The sequence below is a fragment of the Trichosurus vulpecula genome, chromosome 6 (assembly GCF_011100635.1).
Source record: "Trichosurus vulpecula isolate mTriVul1 chromosome 6, mTriVul1.pri, whole genome shotgun sequence".
NCBI lineage: Eukaryota > Metazoa > Chordata > Mammalia > Diprotodontia > Phalangeridae > Trichosurus > Trichosurus vulpecula.
Genome location: NC_050578.1, coordinates 276993470 through 277012418, shown reverse-complemented (window position 1 = coordinate 277012418; position 18949 = coordinate 276993470). Strand labels below are relative to the sequence as shown.

Below are 18949 nucleotides of genomic sequence, written 5' to 3'. Positions count from 1 at the left end.
AACTTCCTCTAACTCTCTACTCTTTCTAAAATAAGACTGTTACATATAGCATGGATATGATAACCCAAAGTAACTGACCAAAGAGAATAGGAATTGATATTAGCACCTACTGTATGCTTAACAGTGTGCTAAGCACATTTACCCTACAAAAAATATCTCATTTGATCCTTATGACTGTGGAAGGTAGGTGCGATCAGAATCTCATTTTACAGGTGAGGAAACGGAGGCAAACAGGGTGAAGTGACTTGCCCAGGGTCACACAGCTAGTAAATATTTAAGGCCAGATCTGAACTTGGGTATCTCCTGACTCCAGGCTCAGCGCTCTACCCATTGGACCCCAAGCTGCTTAAGTTTACCAGGGGGCTCAGGCATCGTCATGTTCAGTATTGGCACATCAGGGGGCAGTAGGTCTGTCACACTCTGCTGTCAGGATGTGCATGTCAGCTTTATTTCCAGGGTCACGGTGAGGAGCACAAGGACCCTCACTTCAAACACATCCTGTTCCAGGCTTATGATCAGATGGGAAAAAAGGATTTTAGTAAAGTACTGTATGCCTCTGCCAAACAAAAGGCTCAAACTGTTCATAGGGAGCACATGCCTGCTTTCCTTCTTTTTCACTAAGCCAAAAAATTAAGGAAAATCTTAAGTGACAGTGACCTTATGACCATCACCACCACCACTACCACCAAAAAAAAAAAAAAGCCAATTTAAAATGGCATGATTTAGGTCTTCGTCATGTGCCTCACCCACTCTGTAAAAAACCAAAGCACCCCCCAAAAGGTTTGATGGACTCACTGAGCACACCAGGGCCAGAGTTTAAGCACCCTGGCATGGGAGTGTCCTTGGGGAAGCACCCCTGGTAAAGGCTGACTAACCTGGCCATAGAACTCGAGCAGAACTGGGGCAGGTTGTCAGGCAACAGCTCTGGCCCCCAGCCAGGAAAGCTCCTTGCTGCCTCCCAGGAAAAGCATGAAGTTGAACAGAATCTCTTACCTTGTCCCTTTTGGGCCACTGTACTATGGGGACTCCAGTGAGGGCTAACTTGGGATCACTATGGGCAAGCTCCTCTAGCAGTATCTGTGAGAAAAGGGGAGAGAAAAGCAGAGCAGCATGAACGGGGGCCAAGGCTCCACGCGGGGAGCCTCGAGGGCCAGAAGGGCGAGGGTGAGACTCCTCACTCCACTGGCATTTAGGTGCTGACCACAGAAGAAGAAAACCAGAGGCAGTGGCGTCATCGTTGAAACGCAGTCTAACGTAGTGCACAGGCAGACACTGGGCTCTCTGCCTCCCTGCTCCTTCCACAGGTCAACTCCATTGACCCAGGAATGGAATACCATGGAGCCAGTTATCTATCGGCAATCGGATTCCTCTAAGGGAAGGTGCTCCCTGATATCCTCCTACCCCCACCCCTCCTTTACAGAGACATCAGGCAGCCAATCACGGCCTCCCTTTGCTGGGGTGGGGGCGGTTGCCAATGACGACAATGACACACGAGAACGATATGTCACCACCAACAGTATCGTGACTCTTTAGGGTGCTAACCCTCGAGGATCTCAGGAGTCCTCTACACTCTTGAGAATTACTGAAGATGCCCCCTACTGCCCAAGAGCTTTAATGTGGGTTCTATTGATATTCACCATAATAGAATCAGAAATACCTTAGTAATTATTAGGATTTGACCTTGTGGACCCCTGAAAGGTTCTTAGGGACCCCCACCTTTAAAAACCACTGCTCTCAAGGTCAGAATACAGACAATCAATATTTAAAAAGAACAAAGGAAGACCAAATCACCATGTGTTCCCCTCTGCCCTGCACCAGTCCAGGGGTAAATAATTCAGGAGGCAATGTTATTATAACTGATCTAGGGCAGATTTACATGTGCCATGTTTTCAGACCTTTGAAACAAATACCGCATCGATACCCGGATATAAAAACCTTGAGACCAAGCCTTTCCAGCAGGTGAAAGAAGATCTTTGCTTTGCTGACCTCATAAGCCCAAAGGCAGTAACTGAACATTCAAGAAAGGTGGCACCCTTCTTCCCTCCCACGGCTGTACGGACCATGTTAGCCAGCGGCCTCTCTCCTGGAACCTTTAAGAATCACTCTCTAGATTTCCTGAAGCAAGGACAATCTCTCAGCTCTAGCTACCCCAGGCCCCAAAGCCCCCAGAACTGGTGCCTGGCATAACCCCTTACTCAGGAAGCTCCCAACAAATATTTCCCAGGCCAAGTCTCCAGATGCATCTTACCCTCCCCCAAACTGACTCCATTTGCAGACGTGTTTTATTTACTTCGTGTTGCTATGGCATCATATTCTGGAGCCTCCTGTTAGCACCACACAGTGTAGGGGTGAGGAGGCGGGGTGTCAGTGCCACGTGGGACAAGGCTCAGGACTAGGCTCTTAATCTCCCCAGGGTGAAAAATTAAGATGCATTCAAAATGTGGCTTGGGAATGAGGTGAGCTTCCCCTCCCCCGCCGCTCCCCGCCCAGCCTCGCCTCCCTCTGGAGACCTTCTGCACAGGCGGCTGCCCATTTCCTCTGCCTGAGCAGAACCGAGCTGTCCACAAACAGGGACTTTCCACTCTGAACAAAACAGACTGCGCTTGCTCACTCTGAGATCTGCATTTAGGTTAAGGGGACGGAGGGGAACCCGACCAACTGTTCTCCTCCAAGGGGGGGTGTGAAGGGAGGGATGGGGGTGATATGTGTGGGCAGATTTCCTTCCAAGGTCTGGTCTTTCAAAGGGGCCATTCCCACAAGCCCTCACACTCTGCTTCCCTCTGAAGCTGTGGGCAGGCTCTAGCTGAGGCCCTTCAGGGAAGGACTGTACAAAGCAGCCAACACCCTTCACTCGTTAAAGACAGACAGGCTGACATACCCCCAAAGCCCCAGACAGTGTGGGAAACCTTCAAACCAAAGTATTTTCCCTGGAAAAAAAAAAAAAAAAAAAAAGGGAGGGGAAGGAGGCCAGCAGTGAATCAGCAAAGGCCCTCAGGGTGGTGGGTGCAGCAGGGCAGGCAGGAGAAAAGCCAGGACTCCCCCACAGCACTTCCCACAGAGCAAAGGCACCACGGATGGCGCAAGGCAGGGGCCCCAGCACTGTCCTTCCCCCTCCCCGAACAAACGCCCCAGTTTCAGCCCCCCCCAAACCTGAAAAGCTTCACCGACTGCCTTGACCTTGGGGTTCTTGTCCCTCCGGAGCCGCAGCGACTCTTGGTTCAAGTTTCTCCAGCCTTTGTTTGATTGTTTGCGCTGGAAGTTGTCCTGAGCTACGTGGATTTTCTATCTCTGAAATTTCGAACGTACTGCACAAGTGCAGATGTCCCCAAAGCCCCTGGGCTACGGAAAGCCTGCTCCAAAGCCCCCCGGAGGAGCAGCAGGCAGGCGGGTGAGCTCCGTCTCCAGCCCTTCAGCTCAGCCCAGTCACGGCTTCCTGTGCCTGTGAACAATGCTACTGCGTCACTCACATGCAGCTCCCAGAAATGCTTTGCAACGGAAGATGGCAGAGGAGAGAGAGAGAGAGAGAGAGAGAGAGAGAGAGAGAGAAGAGAAGAGAAGAGAAGAGAAGAGAAGAGAAGAGAAGAGAAGAGAAGAGAAGAGAAGAGAAGAGGAGAGGAGAGAAGAGGAGAGGGAGAGAGAGAGCAGAGAAAGAGGGGAGGAGGGAAACTGGGAAAAGGGGAGTGAGAGAGGTAAGAGGAGGAGAGAGAGAAGTGGAGAGAGGGAGAGAGGAAGAGAGAGATGGGGGGGGAGAGATAGGGACAGGGACGGGGAGGAGGAGAGAGAAAGAGGAGGAGAGGAGAGAATAGAATTAGAAAGGGGCAAGAGATGGGAAGAAAGGAAAGAGAGAAAGAGGCAGGAGGAAAGAAGAGAGAGAAAAAGATAAGAGAGAGGGGAAGGGGGCTGCCGGTGGGGAGAGCAGCAAAGGCAGGAGGGCCCAGGCGTTCTGCTGCAGAGCTGGGAGGGGGCGTGTTCTCCTACCACTCTCTGCTCTGTGATTGGCCGAAACTCCTAGCCTAGGAGGCAAACTCCTCCACCAGACCCAGCAGCTCCCTCCCACCACCACTGCAATAGGAGAACCCTGGGCCAGCCCCTGGAGGGTTCGATGTGGCAGCCTTTCAAGGCGCCAGAGAAAGGACAAGGCTTTAACCCATTCTGCGGCGTGTGTACAACCCTGCCCCACATTTGTCCTTGTCTCACACGCGCACGCGCGTGCACACACACAAGCACACACCCACCCTCTTCTCTACCATGTCACCCCATATTGTTGGAGCCACTGCCTGCTCACTTCCCCCTCCTGCTGCGCCTCACCCCCTACCAAGCGACACAATAAACAGTCTTAAAATACTTTGAACTGGGCCTGTTTGTGGTGATCTGGCCTCCCTTCTTCTTGCACTCATGGCTAGCTCCGACCTTAAGCCAGAATCCTAGCCAGAGACAACCAGTGTTTGTTCTTCCTGAAGCATCCAGGCTCCAGTGCGGACCAACTTCAGTGCCCATTCTGGGGCAGATCACCTAAAATGCACACCTTTGTGCTAGAAAATAATGACATCTACAATCAACTCCTTTGGTCCCTTCCAACTCAAGCGTTCTAGGATTCTAGGCTCACCCTTCCTAACAAATCATGGTTTTCTCATTTCTATCACAGTGAGGAAACTCAATGACCCTAAGAGAGTCACTGCTGTCACCCTCAAAAGTGTCTCCACCATGTCTCTGTCCGAGAGTCTTTCCTCCCTCATCCAATCTCATTTCTCCAACTTAACCTTTTCCTGTCACCATGACACATTTCCCACTCTGCCCCAAGGGTGACAGTCTCTCTGTTCCCATAGTCCCTTGGGGAAGCCCACTCTCCAGCCATTAGGTACTTGGATGGCAGAAGATGCCCACCACCCCTGCTGCCAAGGCCCAAGTCAAAGCTTTAATGCTGTTTGTTTTGTCACTCTTGGGAAGTGCAGACTGAAATGTTAATCTGATTCCCTGTGATTCCCAGAGGATTGGTGCCCTCATATGAGGAGCTTTATTAAGGACCCATTATGTGCCAGGCATCATACCAAGGCAACAGATTCTTGAATAATTAAATGTTTGCTTCAAAAAGTACTAAATGCACTTCTAAAGCTGCCTACAACAGAGATCTGTTTCTCTCCAAAGATACTGTTGAAAGGAGTGCAATTCTATGCCAAGTGCGTATATGTACGTGCACAGGGGAGGGGAGTGTTTTCGGGGGCCCATGTTTTCGGGGGCCCATCTGTGACAGGGGCAGCCCTTTGAAGAGACTAATTTCCCAAGCTGTTTACTAAGGTAGAACACTTGGGTATGGCAGAGCCGCCAGCTTCTTCTGTTCTTCCTATTACTGTCCCTAAGCCTCTCTGGTGTACAGATCATAAGGCCCCAAGATTTAAAGAGTTCTTCTCAGTTTGTACTTAAAATATTTTTATGGGATCACAGGACAGTAGACACAGAGTGGCAAAAACCCTGGAGGTCATCTAGGCCGAATGCTTCAGATTACAAAGGAGACACAAGCCTACTTTTAAACATCAAAGTCACTCGGGGGCCTTTAACCGATCTTGAGGGCCCACGAAAGCACAACTTTCAAAATGTACTCTGAACAAAAGCACAAGTCTGAGCAAGCAGAAGTGCTCTTGGAGGCAGAGCCCAGCAGGGCACAGGGAGAGGGAAACTCCTCGAGGAGTCACGTCTAGTTCTGCCTTCTCACTAACCTCAAATACAAGATGGATAGAAAAATACTTCTGCAAATTAGTTAGAACAAACAAAGTGAAAACAGTGGGCTGGAAGGACCTGGGTTCCAATCCCATCAATCAACGGAGAGACCCCGACAAGCAGATCCCCAAGGCCCCTTCCACGATTCTGATCATTCACAGATGAAAGTAAAGGCCTAAATCAATGGGCAGCAAGCACAATGACGTACACGACATCCTAATTCCCCAAGTACCCAAGTAGGCTTCTCCTCCACCCCCAAGATGTCTGTGGCACGTGTACAATTCAGGAGGCCTCATGGCCATTCCAAATGAGTACCACCTCAAGTTACTGCCAATAAATTAGTGAAGTCTGGCTCTTAGAGGCTGGTTCATGGGGGAATAATACACTGTAATTTGCCTGTTCTACTTTGTAGGAATGGTTGAACTGGTCCGGTGTGTTCACCCTGGGTTTCACCAGAACCTAGATTTAAAGGTGGATCTGGTCTGAGCTCCCGCTTATAGAGGAGGAAACTTAAGGTCCAGAGAAGGAAAGTCAGGTAGGCAGCAGGTCCCAGAACCAAAAGGAAGGAAGAAAGGAAGGAAGGAAGGAAACACGCATTCATTAAGCACCTGCTGTGTGCTAGGCCATGTCTCATTTGACCAGAACATAAACCTTGGGCCACCCCCCACAGCATCTCCATGTGTGACCTTTCAGGGACTGCAGTGAAGTCCCCAATGCCAGAAGGGGGACAGAGCAGAAGCCCCAACTGGGCACTAAGTCTGTTCCACAGGATCCGACACTTCTGCAGCCTTTTATTTGTCAAACATAAACAACATTTTCATACCTCTGTTAGATTTAAATGCTAGTGGGAACTTGACACCCAGTAAGAGCCAGATCTGGATGTTGGGGCACAACTGTTGGGTCACAATGAGACTATCTCTAGAGAGAGGAATCAAAGAGGGTGCGCCAAGGTCACGACTGTCACTGAGGAGCCCCTAATTCTGAGCCCCCTTCAAAGGGCTTCCCCACTTTCTACTGTTTACTCCCCACCATTTTAAGCCCTGATCTTCTGACACCTGTGCTTGCCACGTGACAGAAACCAGCACCTGGGAATTCTTCATCCAGCCTTCCATCCTTCCTACACTGAGAGGTAGCATATCCCCTGCTGATTTCCTAGGATGCCTTTTCCTGGTTTTTTGTGAACCATGGTCACACATCTCTGCATGGCCTACCTTGGATCTCAACCTAACCTTATTTTGTTTCTATGACTCTTAACCCCTTTGGGCATATTAGGTAAAAGAAGACGTAGTCATGATTTAGAGCTGGAAAGGGGACTTTGAGAACAAGTGGTCCCACTCCCTTACTTGGCAGATGAGGAAACTGAGGCCCAGAGAGATTTTACGATAGGCCTCAACACTAGCTTTTCAGGGACTAGCAATGATGATACATGACCATGCTGATGAACCACTCAAGGGATTTTACTGACTTTAAAAAATAAAACAAAACCCAATAAAATATGTCATGAACCATTCATTCTCTTCTTCCAGGAGATTATAAAATTGGTTTTCCTTTGCTCATAATTTATTTCAATAGATCTCTTTAACATTCTAAGGGAGGGCAGTGACTGTGCAAGAAAAGTTTATTTGAATCCACAGAATCTAAGAGTTAAGAAACTTAATGGTAGCCAGACCCAAAGGGCCTGTGAGACAGGAATTGAGAAATTTTACAAAGAAGTTTAAAGAACACTCTCTGAAGGTTACCTGGGCACACACAATGTCCACACTGTCAGCAGAAGCCAATGTGGTCATGTCTTAGCCAGCACAGCTGGGCTGAGAACATAGGACGAGGGATTGCCTTTGAGGCACTAGCTAGCTGTGGGTCCTATGGCGAGTTAATGCTCCTCTCTGGGCCTAAGTTTTCTCCTTTGCCTCCGGGACCCTCCTCCCTCCCAACTCCATGATATGATTACTGCATGGACCAAACGCCTTCAAATTATACAGTGACCCACCATGAGAATGCACTGACTTCCTAAGGTTTAGGTCTGATCATGTGATTCCCCTATTCACTCAATTCTAATGGCTCCCTATTCTGGTCAGTATCAAACACAAAATCTTCTGCTTGGCTCTGAAAGCTCTTCACCACCTGGGCTGCTCCCACCCCACGAGACTTCTTCCTTCTTACTCCCCAGTGACTCTGGCCTCCCTGCTGGTCCTTAAACAAGACACTCCATCTTCTGACTGTGTCCTTTTGCCTGGAATATTCTTCTTCCTCATCTCCACCCCCTGGACTCCTGCCAGTCTCAGTTCAAATCTCCCCTTTCCTGGCCCCTCTCAATGCCAGGGCCTTCCCTCTAAGACTGCCTCCAATTTAGCCGGCATAGATCTTCTGTGGACTCAGGTGTTTCTGTGCTGTGTGCTCTCACTCTGATGGGAATCCTTTGAGGGCCTGGGTTGCTTGTGCCTTTCTTTGGATCCCCAGGACTTAGTCTGGTGCCTGGTACACAGTCAGTGCTTAGTAAGTGTTGGCTGGCTTGGTGGCTGCCCCAAGAAGTGATGAACACAATGAACAGTAAAGAGGGTTTAGAATCTTGGTAAAAGATGGTTCAGTCGGGTATAGTAATGAAACTAGGAACTGACCTCAAATGAATCCTCCCACAACTCAAGCTGTGTGGAATTCTGGAGGCTCTTTTCCCACGTCAGGATAACATTCTGCATTCCTCACCTCTCTAATGCTGAGCTGACCTAGCTTACAGGTGATTCGAGGAAGGTGCTCACTAACAGCATGGCACTGGGGCCCCTTCTGATCCCCAGGCCCTTCTACATGTCCACATGCTTCCCCTCCTGAAATGAGGACCTTGCACTTCTGACCTCAACTTCTCCCATACTTCTTTCTCTGTCTGCTCAGCTTGTCTTCTACCTTCTCCTCAATTTCACCCATTGGTTATGAAATGAAATTATATTCTAGTCTTCAATGGAGGGAGAGACAGATGCCATCCCTAAGCTGGGAAGTATCCTCTCTGAGACTGCAGAAGAAAGGAGGCCTCTTAGCTCCATGTAGATGGCCAAAAGAAAAGTGAATCCGAAACGGGAGATGGAAGAGTACTAATTAGGAAAATTTAATCCACCTTGATTTAGTTCAATCCGTAACTATTTCTTATAAGTTCTTACACAAGCTGAAAAGATCTACAGGATATTTACCACACTTATTAGAAACTGGAAATAAATCCCTAAAGATTTCTTTTCCTTTCTAGTTATTCATATCTTCATATTATCTTCTGGAATAACTTTTAAAAATTTCTTTGGCCTTTGATGTTCATATAATGAAAGTATTTACTAAAATTTTTTTTAAAAAAAGACTGAGTTTCAGATTACTCATATATTCCTAGGAAATTTTCCTTTTTTTGGGAGACAGATGTAAATGAGGACATGTGTGATAGGCCAAAGGATTCCAGATACAGAAGACTATACCAAATATACCATGTAAGGAACCTTGCTACTGTATTAAGATGGGTTATAATTTACTATAACCTTGTTCACTGGAAAATATCAACAGATACTCAAGTTTAAGAATAGGTAAGATTAGAAGTAATCAAGCGAGATTTGTTCTTCATGGCAACCCAAGAAAATGTAGAACGATCCTTTCAATAGGCTGGAGAAGATGTCAAGAGTCCTTCAGAGAATCCAAAGGACTCAGGAGGTAGGGAGGCGAACAGACACTACAAAGGAATGAAATAAAGGTTCTAGAAATGTTTCGCAGGATGAATGAGGGCCTGTTTTAGTAGGGTAGCTTAAATCTGAGTCTCCAGAAAGGGCCCAAGGTCCTTTTATCAGTGTGAGAAGAGTCTAAGGTTAATGAAGAGGAGTGAAAGTTATCCCTTGCTGGTTTTCAAGCGTGACATAAGCACTGTCTAATCCCAAGACAGACAGTGCTCTAACCAGCAATAACACACTAGGGAGAAAGGCCTGCTGGCTCAGGTGAGGCTCAGCTAAAGTTCCAAGTGGCAATCTGGACACTTCTGTTACCTTTCTCTGTTTGCTAGAAGAGCACACCCAGTGGTCACAGGTGCCACACATGTGGCTTAAGTCTAGTATAGCCCTTTATTTCTTGATAAAATTCTCAACAGCTAAATTGTACCAGCAGAGTCCACTTTTTAGTGATAAACATGTCACACAGTTTCTAGGAAAAGGAGTAACTTTTTAACTTTAACCTGAAATCCAATCTATTTCTCTTAATGGCTACTGTTTTTCAAATAGCTTCTTTGAAATGAAATCTAACAGATTTCAAATAAAAACTTCCTTTACTGAGCATGCAATCTTTTTGTTGACCAAGGTCGATGAAGCAGGGATAGACAGACTAAGCCTTGCCTAAATCTCACCAAAGTCTGCCTGGTACTCTGATACCACATCAGCAAGATCTGAAAGTACTTGTACAAGATGGCACGAGTCAGGAATCCATAGAAAGATGCTACAAATAACAGTATCAGAGAAAACTGCCCCTATACCACACCTCCCATCACTCTCCTCCCCCCTCCTCCAGCCCAGAAGCTGGGCACCACCACTGGCCCTTCCTTGGATGTCGGTCCACTCAGCCTGTTGTCCCGTGCGGAACAGGGGCCTCACCTTGACATCAGCAATGAGAGCGTCTTCGTCTTCGATCCCCGTTGGGACACATTTCTTGTGTAACGGCAGTGACTCTAGCTTATCGACAAGGCACCGGAGACCTTCCAGCTCAAAATGAGTTAGGTGAATCTGCTTGTCCTTCCGGGGGCTACACTGAGGATCCCACACTTGACCGTTGTGGGAGCTCCGGCCAGATTCTGAAGATGAGTCCACCGACAAGGTTCTCTTCAGCCCTGGCAGGTTCCTACAGGTTTTGCCCAGCCCATCATAATCCACATTGACTCCGTTGGCCATGGGGCTGGTGAGGATGGAGCGTCGGCTGCTCAGGCGCCTCGGCTCCTTCTCTGAAGCCTCCTCATCTACGCTTCCAGATTCCAAACCATTTAACTCCAAATCTGCAGAGGCAGAGAAGAAAACAGAATAAGAACACAAGATAGTGCTTTAGGGGATCCCATGTAAAAGTTAACATGGGAGAGACATTGAGGTTACGATGGCCTAAAGGCTTGCATTTTGAGACAAAGTGAGTTCAGTAGGTCAGTCTATATTAAAGCTGAATCTCTCTTTTCAGAATTCCACGGCATGTGGCTTGGAAGGGACGCCAAGGTCTGCTACAGCCCTGGACCTGAGCAGGAATGTGCTGCATCCTGTCCTAAACAAACACTGCTTGGGCCTCTGGGTGAGGGAGACCTTCCTCCCTCCCCATTTCCTCTGCCTTCACGCCCCTCAGCCACACAGGGAGGATCCCACACTGGATCAGGCCACTACAAGGGTTCCACTGCCTTCAGTAGGAATTCGACTATATCCATACCAGACCACTGCCCTCCTGGCCTTCCGCCTCACCCAGGGCTTCTCCTCCTAAAGCTAATCTTCACCCTTCCCTTCAGCCCCCAGTACTTTCTCAGACCATTTACTTCTGTTCTGACTTCACTTTTGCTCCTCTCCAAACTGAACCTAATAGTCATTTCAGGTCTCTGTTGTCCTCAGCTTCTGAACTCCTCATCCCCCTGTACTGCTGCTACCCTTCTTTGTCCAAACTTCAGCTTCCTTCTGTACGTGACAAGCCAGTGAATGAACCTGGGAAAGTCTCACTGTGCTGGATGTTTACATTATAAATTCATTTATCCAACCTCAACTGAGCTCTCCCAGCAGCAACTCAATCATTTGACTCTTCCCTAATTCCCTCTCATTTCCCACAGGAGCCATCCCAAACTTTCTGGTGATCTATTCCTTATCAACCTATCGGTGGCATCTGTGGCCCTTCTTCTCAGACATACTTGCCTCTCTGGGTTTGCCTTCAACCTATCTAACTGCTGCTTCTCAGTCTCCACTGCTGGCTTGTAATCCACAGCCTGTCTCCCAACCATGGGGATCCATCCAAGGTTCTGTCTGGTCCTTCTTTGTTTCCCTTCCTCTAATCTCTTTCTTCGTAACAGTAAGATATGACGATGATCAGCTCCCATAGAGAGGGCCAACCACCACCTCTGTAAAGACAACTCTCAGACTGGCATAGCTGTCCCTACTCTCTCCCCCAAACTTCGGTCCCACAGCCCCTATTATTTATTGGACATTTCAAACACTATGTCAGGGAGAGATCTTAGACTTGACCCATCTAAAACTTGACTCACCATCTTTCTCCCTAAATCTGAATCCTCTTCCCAACTTACCTGCTTCTGTTGATGCCACCAGTCTCCCTTCCACTGTAATCTTGGCATTGTCCTTGACCCCTGACGCTCCCTTTACTGTGTGAATCCAATCAGCGGACCAATCTCTCCATGTCTACTCTCCCATTTCTCACCTCCACTCCCTTCTCTTCATGCACACAGTTAACACCCTAATAGTGTCTCTCATCACTTCTCCCCAGACCAAGGGCTTCCCCACTGGTGTCCCAGCCTCGAGGCTCCCCTTCTTCCACCTGACCCCTGCCCTGAGGCTCAGTTCTGACCATGGGACTCTACTACTCAACCAACTCTAGTGGCTTCCCATTGCCTCCAGCACAAAATGTAAACTGTTTACTTTTTTAAAGCCCTTTGTGGCTTGCTGCCAACCTGTCTGTGTACTGTATTCTGTAACAGACAAACTGTCCTTCTCTCTGAGCCTCACCCTCTCTCTACCATCTCTGTGACTTTCGCCAGTGTCCCCCATGCCTACAGCGTACCTCATCACCTCCACCTCAGAGGGTCACTCTCTTCCTCTAGGGTGTAGTCCAGGCACCTCTTTCAGTGTGAAACCTTTCCTGATCCTCAGCCCTACATATGCTTGTGCCCTCCCTCCTTCCCATACAAGCTTGTATTTATTCTATATGACACATACATGTTTAGTAACATAAAATTAATTAAAAAGTTTGCAGTTTTACTGGTCGATTTGTGCATTTTATTATAAGTTAATAAATATGAAGAAGTCTTAGTCCAAAGCCTTAGTGCAGCCTCAAGGTAATAAAGCTCTAATATTTAAGATACATAGGGAACTGGTTCAAATTTATAAGAATAAGGGCCATTCTCCAATTGATAAGTGGCTACAGGACATAAACAGCTGTCTTAGGAAGAAGAAAGCTGAAGCATCAAACATTATTTCAAACTATTAAGGCTTAAAACCACACTAAGACTTTTGGACACTACACACACAACACACACACACACACACACACACACACACACACACACACACACACACACACACACATATATAATATGCATAATGTACATGTATTATATGCATAACATATTAAAATACAAGACAGTTTAGGAGTAATATTTATCAACTTGTAAAGTTACTATGTATGTGTACACATACATAATAAAATGTGTGTATAATATAGCATTGTGATACATATGTCTTATTATATATATGCACACATTTTTCTGAATAATTTTTATTTCTTCCCATTTACATGTAAAAACAAATTTTAAAATTCATTTTTTAAAATCTGGAGTTCCAAATTCTCCGTTCTCCTCCCCTGGAGGGGAAACCATCTCACATAGGTCATACATGATATGCTCATATTCACTCACTTTATACTGTAGATACTCTTACATGTATCAGGGTGTCTGTTTGTTGTGAGCAGGAATTATTTCTGTTTTTGTACTTCGATTCCCAGTGCCTTGCACATAGCAGGTGCTTAATAAATACTTGCTAACTGACTGACCTCCATGAACAAGGAAAAGAAAGCACTAAGCGCCTCTCCACGGCAGCCTGTGGACCTTTTGTCTCCCAGAAATGCTTTTAGCTTCCACTGGGGGTTCGTAGTTCTGCCTCTGGGGCCAAATAAACCAAAAAACCAATTTTAACCCCCCCACCCCCACCCCCACCTGTAGAGAGCTACTGTGCTCCTCCTACAAGCTCTGAGTCCTGCAAGGTGCAGCTTTCAGGCTTTGCTCACCACGGCCGGACTTCTCACTGGCCAAGGCAAACTCAACAAGCCTCTCAACAGGCAGAAGGAGCGTCAGGGAGTTTCTAGTGGCCTTGTGGCTGCGTCGACTTGCAGTGAACTATACTCTGCTCAGATTCACCTCATCTTTTCCATGCAAACTGTTGCAAGTGGGGCTAGATGCCCAGATGTGGTGTAGTGGGTAGAACACCAGGCCTGGAGCCAGGGAGACCTGCGTGAAAATCCAGTCTCACCCATTAACTGAGTGACCCTGGACAAATCATTTATCCTCTATTTGCCTCAGTTTCCTCACCTGTAAAATGGGGATAATAAAGAGTACCCACCGCCCAGCATTGTGGTGAGGATCAAAAGGTTGTTTGCTAGCTTTCACTGAGTTTGAAAATCAACATCATGAGATTGAGATTTTACAACTGTCCCTATTAAATGTCGTCTTGGACCCTTCATGAGAGAGAACCTTCCAGACTTGGATGTCCCATAATCCTTTGGGATTCGTTCAACAGCCTGTGTCTCTCTATATTGTCCAAGGGACTACAATGACAAAATTGTCAAATGCCTTGTTACAAATCCGGGAATACTGTTTTCGATGTATATTCCACTGCCTGGATCTCCTGGTTTTATAAACCTGATCAAAAATAGAAAACATAATTTGGAATCTTTTTCTTGATTAACATATACTGGCTCTTAATGATTACCAACTCTCTTTTGAAATGCTCATAGACTATTCCCTCTTACATCCTAGAATTCTGTCACCAAGTAAAGCTCACTGGTCCATAATGTGAAGAATTTCCCTTCTTCAATCTGAAACACTGGAATTCTTGGTTGCCCTGCAGGCCTGTGGTACTGTGCCCACTTCTCCAGGCTATCGCCGGCGGCCCAAGGTCTTCAGCAGTCCTTGGGATGCATTTTGTCTGGCGCCAGTAAACAGTTCCTGGAAGGTTGCTGGCAGCTCCTTCTCTTGTGATAGCCCTCTATCAGTCATTTCTGTCCTACCTTTCAGAGTCTGAAAACTCACTTCTAGATAGGACACTGAGGAAATGTTTCTCTACAGCAAATAAAAGTTCCCAAGGAAATGAAGAGGATTTCTGGTGAAATTCTAGCACACCCCACTACACAGATATTTATTTGCTTTTCCCTTGCCCCGCTCATGCTCCTAGATCTGCTTTTCTCTTCTCCATGGCTCCTTCTGCTTTCCTCTTGCCACTCAGGGCTGCCAGTACCACCCATGACCACCGCTGAGCCTTGCTAGTGGCAGTGAGTGATGCCAAAGCTGCCTGTGTGCCTAGAAGCAGTTATTAAGTACCTACCTTGTACCAGGAAGCGTGTCACGTGTTGGGGGTGCAAATACGATCAGTGGGACAGTCCCTGCCCATAAGTACGAGGCAGGAAAATCTGAGGAAAGCTAACTCTTTTGGTAATAAATAACTGATCCATAATTGTGAAACATGAGAGAAAGGATGAGCCAAAGACTAAAAGAAATAACCCAGACTTGGTATATGAATTCTATAACAGGACATGGAAGCTCTTGGAAGTCAGAAGGAAGTGAAGAATTTTGATGAGGGATGGATGCTTTGTAAGGAATTGTGTAGACACTACAAGATAGCGTGGCAGAGATGAGGTGCCCTGAGTGCAAGTCCTGCCCTTGGCACAGACAGGCCTTGGGACCTTGGAGAAGCCTTGAAAGTTCTCAGCATCCTGAGAAATGAGATGACAGGCTGCACAGTGGCAGGCCACCTGCATTCACAGGGAGTTCCCCAAAAACGTAGGAAAATGCCAAGACAACATGTCTGTAGGGTGGAAATTCCACAGGAAACACAAAGGTGCTTTGGATATTACAGTGTTAATGTCTCTTTCTTTTGAGACACTGAAGAGTCTAGCAAATGCATTCTTTAGGCAATGGAACAGACTCAACATTCACCTACGAAAACATCCACAGGGAACAAAACAGGCCCCACCTTCCACCTTTCTAATAAGGCTGGGGCTGAGCAACAAAGCCTCCAGGATGGCAAGCCAGGACAAAGAAGTGTGTGCAGCTACTCTGGAGAGCCTGGAAGTGCTCCCAAGAGCCCACACTGGGAAGGAGCAGAGAGGGGCCATCCTCCTTACCATAGGACACGTTCTGGTGCTCATTGGAATCAGGCCAGAAATACAACTCCACGAAGTGGAGTCTTCTGAATTCCCCACTCCCTAAAGACTACAAGGGGAGGAAATGATTTGGTTTCAAAGAATGGAGAAGAGAAAGTCAAGTCAAGTACTCACCCATGCTGAGGGATTCTTTCTGGAAATCCTTGGTCAGGTGGGAGCGGCTGGTGATGCAGTAGACATAGCGCTCTAACACGTACCAACACATCTCATAGTAGAATGGATAACGGAACTTATTTGGGACCTACATGGGGACAGGGCAATAAGCAGAATAAACTGATACTTCAATTCCAAAGAAACCAATCATTCTGAGTAATATAATTAGCCATGGTTCCATCACTTTTCTCCCCTGAAAAAAATGAAAGGTTTGGCCTAGGTGGACTAACCACCTTCCAGCTAAATTCTACAATCCCACGGAAGATGTGGCTTGGTCATCCTAGGGAAGTCAGCCTTATTGAGAAAACAATCACCACAGAAACCTGGTGCTCAGAAAGGCAACTCAGAACTCATAAGGGAAATAGGCTGTTAATTCCTGACTTAGTCAAGTGGAGAATTAAAAAAAGAAATCTAATAAAAAATTTTCTGGATTTGGATTATAGGGCAAATCTATTAGACAAAGACAGCTATCCAATTCAGAAAATTGTTCTGGGACCCAATCCCTTAAGAGAAGAGAACCCTCAGGATAAGATCTGTTCTTTGAGAAGTGGCATGTAAGCTTCTTGAGGGGCAGGGATCTGTCTGGATGACATGAAAGTCCTGAGCCTGGCCCATGGTACCCTGCACACAGCAGGTGCCTTAGGGTAGTAGGCGCCAGGTGTTGAATGGCACTGAACCCTGAAGCAGAAAAGGGTGATAGGGCAGGGCCAACTTGTCGTGTCAGATGTGGATCTCTGCTGTAACAAGCTACCTGTATGTGCACAAACACCAGTGATCTCTGGCTGTAATCAACCATGGCTTTCTCCCTGACTCCCCAAGAAGACTGGCCTGCTCTAACTAAACAATCCAACCAGTAACCAGAATGAGGAGGAGTGCATGCCATCTGTGAAAGGAAGCCACCAGCTGTGTGAGGACCTGTACCCCACTGAGACTGCTTCCTGCTGTCCTGTGCAATAGAGAATTCAACCACGTATTGGAGAAGCTGTTTTGAATCTAGATGTCCCAAGAATTTCCAAATCTCCTTCTGGGTTGAATGGAGAACTCTGTAAGCACAGGTAAAGCAAGGAGCCAGGTAGCCTTTTCCAGGCAGTTGAGGTGATCCCTGGACAAAGAGGGATCAATCCAGGACTGTGCAGCCCTCAGAGGAAAGTCATGCTCTAAAGCGCCGTTCCCTTTACTGCTCTGAGGCTAAGAGCCTTCCCAGATCCTATCCCTTCCCTTTTAGATCACATGTCTTTAGCTTTGGTAAAAAGACAGGAATGAACAGGAAATCAGGAAGGGAGGTTTGTCTTTCTCTACTGGTTAAAGTGACAGTTTCCAAAATCCATTAATTCTTGGACTTTGTTTGAGGGGTCTTAGGAATGTGGGTAATAATATAGGAAGAAAGGAGAGGACATGAGCATTGAACATTCAAGTTTTTAAGTTGGTGCTCAAGAGAATGATTTAGGATTGACCTGCCCCATCATGCTGGTTCACTGACACTGTCAAATACCGAACAGCAGTGACAAAAACTGCCTGACAAAACTGCATGGAAATTTGTGACCTATAAAGAAAGAGTAACTCCTGTTCTCCAGTTAGGGACTTCCAAGGATCGCAGCCTCAACTCCAGTGGAGTGAGAAGTAAAGTGGTGCCTAAAAGAGCCCTAATGGCTGAGCTGCTCAGGCCGCCAGCTTCTGGACAGAGTCGGGACATTTCGATTCTATTTTCTCCTTTTCAAAGACCTTTTATGGAGAGTTAGCTGCTTTCTCATAAGCTTCACAAAGCAGATTCACATCCACTCAAGCCATGGTGAAGTGCCTACTAAGGACAAGGCACAGTTCTTAGCAGAGGGGACTAGAAGACAAAACCCAGACGGGGATGGTCCTCGAAGAGCTGCCAGGAGCAGACGAGCACACTTTGCTCATTCCTGGTCCATAGACTACCTGCCTCGGCTGTGCCGGGAGGAGCCGACTGCTTATGCAGAGATGGTCCCGTGTGGCAGGGTGTTGGACAGGGATTTCTGTTTACAGATTCTAGGACTGGACCAATGCTCATGAACCTGTCCAGTCAATTAGAAAGTATACTTGAAAACTTCCAAGACTCAAAGAAGGTTCTTGGCTTTACGTACTGTAAGGAAAAATTGCCTTTCCTCAACTGCAACGCTACAGAAAGATGGAGAAGTGACTCCTCTCTGTCGGCCAATTTACAATCCAGGAAGCTACAAATTACTGGAGCCTTGATAGAAAGGAAACACAGAGAAGAAATCTACCCTGGTTTAGGCCTTTGGTTATAGGATCATAGGGTCCAAATTAGAGCTCGAAAGGACCTTAGGTCATCTAGTCCAACTCCTCATTTTAAAGAGGGGGAAACTGAGGCCCAGAGAATGAAAGGGAATTATGATCTAACTTCATTTCTACTATGAAATAAACTACACATTTTCTATTGCCAATCACTGTCCTCCACAGCTGCACCTCCACATTTTTACTTTTTGTAATTTCTTTCATCATGACTTAACTGGATTACTGCTACTTAACTTCAAGAACATCTGCAACTTGAATTCTTCAAATAAAGCAATTCCTATTATGTCTGAATCCTACAAGGAACTGGATATTCCTTAACAACATCGGTGCTTCAAGAACGCAATGATTTTGTTTCTATGTTCAGGATGAACCCAAGGTCTGCCTATTCACTTTTAGCATTCCATTTATTTGGACTCTTAATGTCAGCACAAATTTGTCAGCGAATATGATACAAATGGAGATAATGGATTAAGAGGTACGGAACTGGTGAAGTGGTTAATGAAGACAATAGCCACACAAATGCAAGGATGTCAAACCCTACTGGGTCAAACTATTAGGACAACGAAGGTAACTTTGTAAAAATTCAAATACTGTTTACCAGCAGTTTATATAAAAATGACAGATTCAGAGGAAAAGAAAATGGTCTAAAAGTGGCCCAAAGATTCCTAGCCGTTCA

At 46.6% G+C, this 18949-nt stretch overlaps 1 protein-coding gene across 2 annotated transcripts in view; it reads right to left on the bottom strand.

Annotated features, from left to right (window-relative positions):
- Positions 1–18949, bottom strand: part of KDM2A (lysine demethylase 2A) — a 98338-nt gene that overhangs the window by 9144 nt on the left and 70245 nt on the right. For both annotated transcript variants that reach the window (XM_036762206.1, XM_036762205.1), the window contains exons 11-13: positions 15955–16081; positions 10314–10708; positions 994–1077 (exon numbers count right to left, since the gene is read on the bottom strand). In XM_036762206.1, the coding sequence (XP_036618101.1) occupies positions 994–1077; positions 10314–10708; positions 15955–16081 (606 nt within the window). The remainder of the gene's footprint in view (positions 1–993; positions 1078–10313; positions 10709–15954; positions 16082–18949) is intronic.